The sequence below is a fragment of the Lutjanus erythropterus genome, chromosome 9 (genome assembly GCF_056507025.1).
Source record: "Lutjanus erythropterus isolate fLutEry1 chromosome 9, fLutEry1.hap2, whole genome shotgun sequence".
NCBI lineage: Eukaryota > Metazoa > Chordata > Actinopteri > Lutjaniformes > Lutjanidae > Lutjanus > Lutjanus erythropterus.
The window spans coordinates 40,490,783-40,502,011 of record NC_139325.1 but is presented as its reverse complement, the minus strand read 5'-3'; the positions used below and the strand labels follow the sequence as shown (position 1 = coordinate 40,502,011).

Below are 11,229 nucleotides of genomic sequence, written 5' to 3'. Positions count from 1 at the left end.
TATATGTATGTATGTATGTATGCTCTCTCCACCAAGTATGTATGTATGTATGCTCTCTCCACCATGTATGTATGTATGTATGCTCTCTCCACCAAGTATGTATGTATGTATGTATATATGTATGTATGCTCTCTCCACCATGTATGTATGTATGTATGCTCTCTCCACCATGAATATATGTATGTATGTATGTATGTATGTATGTATGCATGTATGCTCTCTCCACCATGTATGTATGTATGTATGTATGTATGCTCTCTCCACCAAGTATGTATGTATATATGTATGTATGTATGCTCTCCTCCAGATGTATGTATGTATGTATGTGTGTATGCTCTCTCCACCATGTATATATGTATGTATGTATGTATGTATGTATGTATGTATGTATGTATGCTCTCTCCACCATGTATGTATGTATGTATGCTCTCTCCACCAAGTATGTATGTATGTATGTATGTATGTATGTATGTATGCTCTCTCCACCAAGTATGTATGTATGTATGCTCTCTCCACCATGTATGTATGTATGTATGCTCTCTCCACCAAGTATGTATGTATGTATGTATGTATGTATGTATGTATGTATGTATGCTCTCTCCACCATGTATGTATGTATCTATGCTCTCTCCACCATGAATATATGTATGTATGTATGTATGTATGTATGTATGCTCTCTCCACCATGTATGTATGTATGTATGCTCTCTCCACCAAGTATGCATGTATGTATGTATGTATGTATGTATGTATGTATGTATGTATGCTCTCTCCACCAAGTATGCATGTATGTATGTATGTATGTATGTATGTATGTATGTATGTATGTATGCTCTCTCCACCAAGTATGCATGTATGTATGTATGTATGTATGTATGTATGTATGTATGTATGCTCGCTCCACCAAGTATGTATGTATGCTCTCTCCACTATGTATGTATGTATGTATGTATGTATGCTCTCCTCCACCAAGTATGTATGTATGCTCTCTCCATCAAGTATGTATGTATGTATGCTCTCTCCACCAAGTATGTATTTATGTATGTATTTATGTATGTATGTATGCTCTCTCCACCATGTATGTATGTATGTATGCTCTCTCCACCATGTATGTATGTATGTATGTATGTATGTATGTATGTAAGTATGTATGTATGTATGCTCTCTCCACCATGTATGTATGTATGTATGCTCTCTCCACCTTGTATGTATGTATGTAAGTAAGTATGTATGCTCTCTCCACCAAGTATGTATGTATGTATGTATGTATGTTCTCTTCACCAAGTATGTACTGTATGTATGTATGTATGTATGTATGTATGTATGTATGCTCTCTCCACTATGTATGTAAGTATGTATGCTCTCTCCACCAAGTATGTATGTATGCTCTCTCCACCAAGTATGTATGTATGTATGTATGTCATTAAAGAAAAATATTTAAAGGTCTCATATGTAAACTTTACAGAGATTTATTGTCAGAATATGGCAGAAATTAAATATAATATTCTTAAGTATGTTTCCATTAGTTTATAATCACCTGAAAATAAGAATCATGTTTTCATTACCTTAGAGTGAGCTGTTTATATATCTGTTTCCTCTTCCGTGGAGGCTGCCATGTTGCACCTCCATGTTTCTACAGTAGCCCAGAACAGACAGACCAAACACTGGTTCTACATGCAGCACTTTGTCCTGATTCTTGGAAGAGCAGAGTGAGGCGAGGTGTTCGCTGTTATATGCCGCTAAATCCTACACACCTTTAAGGTAACTTAGAAACAGGGTCACCTTTAGATAGTCTGTCCAAAAGAGAGTAACTACAAGTTGTAAAGTGTCCTGCCGGTCACAATTCTTGAAAAAAAACAGAAAAGAAAATTGAATTGAGACTCTTTATGGTATGTTATGGTTAAAAAATATTTGAGAGTAAAAAAAAAAAAAAAAAGATAACAACGTATTGTTTGATAGTATGAGCCTAAACTCTCCAGTATCAGTCGGTCTGCAACTGAGAAACAAACTAACACGTCGTTGGTTTTGGTCTTTTCATGGGATTTGCTGACAATAAAGAAAATACATAAGGAAACACCAGGCTTATCCTTTAATGCCACTGCCAGAATCCCTTAATTTATTAATCCCTTATTTATTAATTTATTAAGGGATTCTGCTCTCTTGTGAACAAAATTACAAAAACGGCTCAGCAACTTCCTTCGTGTGTTTACAACCGTGTCCTTATTTATTTTCAGTAATTCTTCCCATACATATAAACAACCTGTACAAAACGGCTGAGCCTTTACGCCTTTTTCTGCTTCTTTTTTTCTCTCCTTTTTTTTTCACAACATACAACTTGCATCATGAGAACAACAATCAGCAATATCACACACCCACTTTGCAATATTCAAACTAAACATTTTCTGTGCAATACAAAATAAATGTACACATACTTTGATATTTTTTTTTCTCCAAAAAAATAAAAAAATCGCTGTTATTTACAAATCCCACAACAAAAAAAGTAAACATTCTCCACACCAGTTTGCTTTGACGTTGAACTCAGCAGAAGCGTGTTCTCTTATTATTAACATGTTGTATAATTGTTGTTTGTACAGACTGTTTTCTTTTTAACTATATTTCACCTCATGTAGAGTGAGTGAGAAACAATAGAGCAGCTATGATACGGATTACTACATGAGAAAGTTTTAAAAACTCTGACGTATACTTTGCTACGTGACCTCAAAAGAAAAGGAAATGTCGTCTTCTTTATGTCTACATGTAGTGTATAATGTGCGCTGTATGGCCCTTTCAAGTATTAAAAACCGTGTTACAGGACTGTTAGTATTTAGTTATCGTCAGTAAGGCAGAAATGACATTTGCGTGACATGAGTGGTTTAAATTTAGTGGTCTTTCTTTTTCTTTATGTCAGCTTTTCCACAATGTGCTACTGTAGGTAAAAAAAGGTAAAGAATCTGAATTGAATCTGAATTACTAATGCTTAAAAAGAACTTTAAAGCAGGTGATTCATTAAAACAAGTCCCCTGCTGATATCAGAGTTAAATGTTGAATTGCATCTGGGCAGAAATAAAGTGATAACACCAGACGAAATCTACAAACCACAAAAGGTACTTGACTACAACCAAAAAATCAGTCGTGAGAAATAAAATCTATACATATATTTACTTGAGATTCACACCGTTTTTGTAGAATGTGACACATCTAAACATCTTTTCCTGTTGCCGTCGTTTTCCCGTGAATGTTCTCGCCTTGACTTTATGGAAGCTGTTCCTCTGCTTTATGGTTCTGTCTGTGGAAGAGGCAGTGTTTTATGGCAATAGAAGGTAGAAGTCACATGTGCATATCATGCTGCACTAATATAGTGCAATGTAGAGCCTGAAACAAAGAAAGGGTGGAGGCAGGCAGGCAGTAGTTTCCATGAACTGATTGCAGGCTACTCCTCCATCAGCATCGTACAGATCAGTTTATCCCACAAACACAGGCCTGTGTGCCTCTAAATCGAGCAAAAAAAAAAAAATAAAAAGAAGAGAAGAAATGCCTCCCTTTTGTTCAAGACTGTAAAAGAGATTTGAGTCAAAACCCAGTTGAGGATTGAGAAAAAGGAATCCAAACCTTTTTATGGAGATTTTCCTCTCCCTCCTCCTCTTCCCTGCGGTGACTTTTGGCAACGTACGAACCGTCAGAGCATCCTAAGCCTCCAGCTACTCAGCATTTTTAGGGACAAGCAGAAAAGCGCGGGGGAAGAGTTGGAGCTTGTGCTGCCACGTTCAGAGACAGCAGGAGAGCTGGGTCTGTCTTCTGCACCCAGCTTTTTTTTTTCCTGCATCTGTTATGAGTCTTTTCTTTACAGAAATGTGGATGTGTGGGGAGGAGGGGGGGGCAAAAAAAGGCATTTCATTGAACACGGTGGAGGTCACGAAGGCTCTAGCAAGAGAAAATACTTTAAAAAACAAAAGGGGGAGTGAATGGAGCTCTACTTGAAATGGTTAAACCCCACCAGTGTCTCCGCTAAGAGGATTTTCTGTAATTTCTCCACTCTGTGACGTGTCCATTCACGCTGCAAACATCCATGTCCCTCACTGTAATGGCTGTGATGAAGTGGGTCTCTATGACAGGTGAAGTGGCTCGATGAAGCGTCTCCCCGAGGACTACATGTCCGTGTCCCCGTCGTAGGCGAGAGTCAGAGGTTTTAGTCGGTTGTTTTGTTGCCTCTGTCTCTGAGGTCTCTTTGGCTTTTTGCTGTGTGGGAAGATCAAAACAGAGTCAGAGTGGCACTTGGAATAAATCCCAAAAAGCTAACAGCAGTATAAACTACCACACTTACCATGACACTGTCTGTTTCAGGTAAACATGGGTGAAATTATAAAAAAAAAGGGGATGAAGGGGGTTATTTCTAAATCAGGTGAGACGGGTTACAATAGCACATGATGACTTACTTAAGGAAGTAGATTTAGATTTAGTTTTTAATAGAGAAGCACAATAACAAAACAACATAACCACCACTGATGACCACGCTTGCTACCTGAGGCTGCAGCTGTGTGCACAGTGAAATCATGGCAGGAAAGAAAGTGATTTTCTTTCAGTGAGAAACGTAGTCTCCTCCGAGCTTATGACAAACTGCCAAAAAAAAAAACAAGCCCATGAGATGCAGCAGTGAAACTATAGTAAGTGTATATATAATAATCATTGATTATAGTTTCCACTGTAAGAGTTTTTCACTGTGTGCACATATTTTTTCCACCTAATTGCAGAGAACATTCAGTCTCTCCTGTAGTGGAAGTAACATTTTTATTGTGCCTGCTCTTATCATGATGGCTCACTGGTAGATGCAGACATAAAAAATACAATGCTTTTCAAAACTTACATATTCACTGGGCAAAATAACATAACTACCACTGACAGTTAAGTTCCTCTGATGGCGCCTGTTTCTCCTCTTTCTTTACAAATCCATCATAATGATTGGGGTGACAGCTCTAAAGATGGGAAATTAAAACTATAATATGTAACATTTCCACCTTAAAATGTCTAAAAGCGTCAGGCTTGTGTTATATATTTTGCTGAGCTGTGTGCTTACATTATTCTAAATGTTTCCAACAATGTTCAACACCAGAGAAATCTGCAATTCATTCAAGGAAACTGTGTGGTTAATGCTAGCTATTGCCGTTTTTCACTGAAAGAAAATCACTTTCCACTTTCTGGAAAATATCAGATATGGGAAAAAATACAATAACATGCATCCCTGATTAAAGTTTTGTGAAAAATAAGTAAGTAATTGGTTTCCAATTCTTTTTTTTTTCGTTGTTAGATTATAAAATACAAATAGATAAAATGATAAATTGACTTTCTGAGATATTTTTCCATTCTAGACTCTCATAAACGCAGTTAAACTTGAGATCAGATTCACGACTATCCCAGTGAAAAGTTGTGGAGATTCCTGTTCCTGTTAATAAATTCTTATTTTTTCTTGTCAACAAATCTCGTTAAAACCAACAATGTCTGTTTCTCAGTACTTTGTAGCTTCCTCAGCCTGTCTGAGACTACAGGCCACTCATGCCTAATGAAGACGTGTAAACTTTTTAAAGAAGTCGTAGTCTAGAGCAGCTGGGTATTGTAGTTTTCAGTGAACTCTACTCTAAAGAGCTAACAGTGTATTTGTTGGGGCCTATTTTCATCTGTGAATCAATACACATTTAGTGCTCTGGTGAGATAAATTTTTTGGGCAGATTCATTTAGCCTTCTAGTTTACTGATGTGTAAGAGCAACAACATACATCAGGATTTGTTAGCAGGATGATAACATTCTTGGTCTTCTTCAGAAATGTGTTGACAGAAAAAAAAAATACAGAATATCACCAGCCTTATTCTTTAAAAATACTTGCATGACAGCCAGCTGACTTTTTGAGAGACTGTTTGAGAGCTAAAATAATTTGATACTAGTTAGAAAATGGCTGTTTTTCTATTAACTGTTGTAAACTATTTAAAAACTACAGATACAGTGAGACTTTCTAGACTAATCTATATTAACCATAACAGGTTTCAGACAAACACAGTGTGTTTTCAGGTGAAAATGACAAATACGTCTGGATCTAAAAGCATTAAAAGTTATTAGCGAGTTAATTTGCATGCAGACTCTGTGCACACGTCAGACATTTGCTCCTAAGACTCCAGGGAGGAAAAAAGCACCTTTAGGGGAAGACGACCTGATCCTACCTTTGTTCTTCTCTGAGCTGTCAGCACTGCCTTAAATATTTTGTCTCAAAGTAAGGGGGTGTTTAATGGAAGATGAGTCAGAAATATAGTATTTTATATCCTCTAGAGAACGGCTGTGAAAGACAGTAAAGCTAATGTTTAGTTGTGCTCTCTTTTGATTAATCAAATTTCAATTATTCCGATGTTGTATCTACAGTTTCAGCTACTTTTCAGCGCAGGTCAGTCCAATTAATAGTTGTGAACATAAAAAAAACTTTTCTCCAAACTTTCGCCCAAAGCCAGAGTACAGAGAGAAGTGATGTAATGATCTCTGGAGTATTGAGATGCTTCAAAAAGAAAATTCTGGAAAGTTGGAAAAGACAATCAGAGGAGCACCCAGGGGACTTTTCTCTGAACAGATTCTGTGATGAAAAGCTGACAAAATCACTACCGAGCAAACTCAAAACATCAGCAAACTTTCAGACAAACAGAAACACATTTTCTGCTGCCACAAAAATCATGCAGCTTCTTTTCTCTGTGGCTTTGGAGATTCATGTTCACAAATACCGACTGGAACTAACGATTGCTTTCAATATCAATTAACTGCTTTGTCCACAAAATTTCGCTTAAAAAAAGTCAAAAATGCCATCCCGATTTTCCAGAGCTGAAAGCCACATCCTGCACACATGCTGCACAGCTTGTTTTGGCCAAACAACAGTCCCAAACTCCCAAATACTCAGATTTAGAGTTTATAAAGGGTATGAAAAGGGCCTCGAGACAACTTTATGATTTGATGCTATACAAATAAAATCAAACTGAACCAAATTAATATCATAAAAGTCAAAGACAAGCAGCAAGTCCTCACATTTGAGAAGCTAGAACCAGCAAATGTTTATCAGCTTTGCTTGAAAAATGACTAGTCATTAAAAACAGTTGCTGATTAAAGTTGATCGACTAATAATTTCAGCTCTGAGTCTTCCTACAGCGATACGAGTATAGATCCAGCTCACTGTGTTTGTTCAACGCTGAATACTGAGAAATAACATCAATATGTTTAATGTGTAAAAAGGAAAATGAGCTCTCGATCTGGCAGGAGATGAAATGGGAGGGAAATAAAGGGAAACGCGTTGCCCTACTTCCTCTACCGGCCACAAGAGGGCAGCATGGCACCATGCTGGAGGGAATCGGTTGAGGAGACTTCAGAGTCTGTGGATTTAGATTTGATTTGTGGTACAGAAACGAGTCCCTGCAGTAATATTCAAGTCTGCTTTATCTCAACATCTCTATCAGTGTGCAGCTGTAGTGTTAGGAGATCTGTGCTTTCTACTACAGCTTCAACAAATCTATATTAACCAGTGGAAAGTCGACTCCGCTACACAAACACACTGACAGACCCATGCGCATGCAATGACGCAGTGTAAATGCAAATAATTATGTTTGGACAGACACTGTGTCATCACATCCTACTCTGAATACACAATGTGATTGACTTAAATTTCCACAGGCTGATGCTCCTGATGACAAAGTCACAGAGCAGGATGCTAATGTATGCTAATATGCTAATATATTCTGTTTATACCTTCTGCTTAAAAAGGGACCCAATGAGACACATATAAGATACATATTAATATATAATGGTTATTTTAAGGCCACATTCATGTGTGGACACACTGTAAATATGATGTAAATTAGTTATTTCCCAGCTGGACCAATGTACCAATGTGTTTATACAGCCACAGAACAGAAGCTGTACCTTATTATATCTAACCGTCTAACAATACAACATTTATGAGCAAGCTACATGTCTCTTATCTAAATATATAGATCAGATTTTTCTGTTTATCATCACGCAAACTCTTAACTCTCTTAACCTTAACATTCAATGACACTAGTGCCAAAATGACCAAAACAATACTGACGGCTCTCATTTAGGAAAATTCCTAATGTGTTTTTCTGTTTAACAAAAGTGACAAACTTCATGAGTGTTTGGTTTTATCTCAGCAAAAAGCAGCGGTAAAAGAACTTTACCTAAATTCAATAGAGTCTAAAGTTATTATTTAAATGAGGAAGTTTGGTCATTTTCAGTTTTTGGTACTCTGATTCTCTACAGATGCATTTCAATCAGTAGTGGAGGAAAATAACCAAGTCATTTGCATTTACTGTGCTGTACTTGTACTTGGCTTTCTCTCCATTTTATGATATTTCATATTTAAAGTCCACAACTGAGGGAAATATTATACTCTCTTATTTTACTTTAACTCCATTGTATTAATCTGACATTTATGGTTAACAGCTACTTTGCAGATTCAGATTTTTATGAAAAAGCATAAGCTCAGTTTGTAAACTTTAACTACCTGCATAAACTAATTAAAAATATCCAACTCAATTAGTTAAAACATGAACATATTGCTAACTTTTAAGGCATATTAATGTGATAACAATAAAATCATTTATTCATAGTAATATAGTGTGTAAGGAATAATTTTACAATTTAAATGCAAAGTACATTTTGTTCTACTGAAGTTAAAACGTTCCTTTCCTTCCTCTGCTTTTGTAATGGAGTATTTTATCTTTGTGTATTTCTGTTTTTAATTTAAAGCCTCTGAACACAGACACACAGGTGTTTTTACTTATTCTGGCTGATCAGACCTTCGCTCAGGTCGAAGGTGGTTCAGATCTTTGATGTGAATTTATTACCTCACAAATCTCAGTTTACCAATAATAATGATAAAGGTGTATAGCGTAAGATGTCAATCAATTAGAGTCTGTACAGACACACAGTCCTGAGAAGTGATCTAATCAGCCAGATTAACTGAGAACACCTGTGTCGGTGTTCACAGGCTTAAAGGTTCCACATAGTTACACATTTTTGCAAATACACTGAGAGAGAATATTGATATGACTCTCATGTCTGCACTCTGAATTAGACGTTGGAGAGACTGGATATAATGTGTTAATTAGTGAACTTTGGAGATGGTTACAGTTGTATTTTTAAACAGAGTCAGGCTAGCTATTTCCTGCATTTAGCCTTCATGCTAAGCTAAAGTCTGCTGGCAACAAATTCATATTTAATGTATCTCTCTGTATATTTATATCAACCTGCTGCTCTTATTCTCTGCAAAGAGCAAATAAGTATATTTACTGTTCCTTTAAGTAAAAGATCTCCTCCACCAGTACTCAACAGTATTGTTACACACCTGTAAATATACTGCAGAAAGTAATTATTCCTCCATGTTATGATAATAATTTGGCTTGTGTGGGATTTCTTCTACAACAGTGGTTTATGTATGTGTGACTGGTTTTAAACATAAATCAAAGAGTTCTGGTATGAACTCAATCAGATGTGGGTCACTTTTAAACGTCGGTATAAACAGGAGTCAAAGATCTTCTATCTAACCAGCAGTAAAATCAACAGCTACACACCATCTATGTGGTCTAAATACTACAAAAATCTACAAGGGCTACAAAAAACTATTCCTGGACAGTTTGTCCTCACCTGCACTTTCACTCAGCTAGTCAGGCAGGACATGTGACACTTCTGAGAGAGGTCACGGGGAAAGGTCAAGGACTGCAGGTACTTAGTTAGGTACTGGAGGGTGTGTTTGGGGGCGGGGGGTGAACCCTCCACATCCTCATTAGCTGCTGCTGGTTTGAGCCAGCTCTTGGCAATCGGGACAGGTGTAAATCATCTCGTGTGCATTTTGGCCCATCCAGACCGCCGTCCCATTGGCGTCAGACTCTTGGGCCTTAAGAGAGCGATGCACCTTGGCACAGTAGCTGCTGCTCTCGCAAGAGGACGGCATGAGGGAAGCAAAAAGGGAATGAAAAAAAGACAAACAAAAAACGGTGATGTGAGGGTGGCTGGACAACGGGGAGGGGGAGGCTTTTAATTCAAAGTGGGAAAGAAAAATGAGGGCTTGGTTTGATGAATGAGGGTGATGATAAATAGGGGGAATTAAACTCGTCAACTCACCAAGCTAGGTATATCATAGACACTATGAATATGAGGAGCACAAAGGCTCCGGCTGCTACACCATACACCCACATCTTCAGCTTCCCATCTGTGGAGGAGGAGGCTCGTCAGTTTGTCTGTCTGTGTACACTTCAGCACACCACCAACAGCCAGTAAAAGCTGCAACAACTCAATCTGTGGAAGCTTCAGAAAACTTTTAACACATTGCTGCTTCTTTTTTCAGTAACACTTAATAATAATACAGCTGGCAACTTAAGAGTGTGATTTCATTGTATGAATCGGATACCAACAAAATATTTCTCCTACTCCTACTGGTACAAAAACATAAGACAGTGCAGGAAGACAAGACTATTGGGGAACAAGGGAGAACATTTTAGAGGAAAGGAGAAACACCTAGTATTTACTTGGGATAGGATTTAACTTAGTACATTTACTCAAGTACTGTATTCCCATTTTTTATGCTACTTCTACTCCACTACATCTCAGAGGCAAAAATTGTGCTTTTCACTCCACTATATTTATTTTGACGGCTTTAGTTACTTTGCAGATTCAGATTGTTAGTACAAATTATACAAGGTGAAACGAAACAGGGGCCTCCATGTCTCTACAGGGAATATACAGCTGAGTCATGAATCCTCAGTTTGAGGACGGCAAACTTCCAAATGACATCGACTCATTTGCGAATCAATCAGCGCGCTCCAGTCTATGCTTTTCCTTTCTAATCAACTAATAAATGGTGATGTATTTTTATAGATGAATCCACTTGGCAGTACATAACGGGTCTATTCAACTGCTGTTGGCTGAATCCAGCCCTTTTCAGTTCACATTTGCCTGAAAAAATGTGAACATCAGCTCGTTTCATCCGATTTCAAGGAGAACCGAACCTGGTGGCAGACATTAAGAACAACTATGCAGAAACAGCCAATCTTCTTGCAGATGCTCTTGTTAATTTACGTAGGTCATGTAGAGGCATCAGGAGTAAATTGAGTTTCATGACCAGTTAAAAACTACTTGTTGTAGCTTTAAGTGTATTTTAATGCTCATACTTTTGTACTGCTGCTGGACTTTTAC

At 37.4% G+C, this 11,229-nt stretch overlaps 1 protein-coding gene across 1 annotated transcript in view; it reads right to left on the bottom strand.

Moving 5' to 3' along the window:
- Positions 1–2,193: 2,193 nt before the first annotated feature.
- Positions 2,194–11,229, bottom strand: part of thsd7ab (thrombospondin, type I, domain containing 7Ab) — a 188,270-nt gene continuing 179,234 nt past the window's right edge. The window contains exons 27-28 of the mRNA XM_084727599.1: positions 10,159–10,246; positions 2,194–4,236 (exon numbers count right to left, since the gene is read on the bottom strand). Of these exons, the coding sequence (XP_084583725.1) occupies positions 4,146–4,236; positions 10,159–10,246 (179 nt within the window). The 3' untranslated portion in view covers positions 2,194–4,145. The remainder of the gene's footprint in view (positions 4,237–10,158; positions 10,247–11,229) is intronic.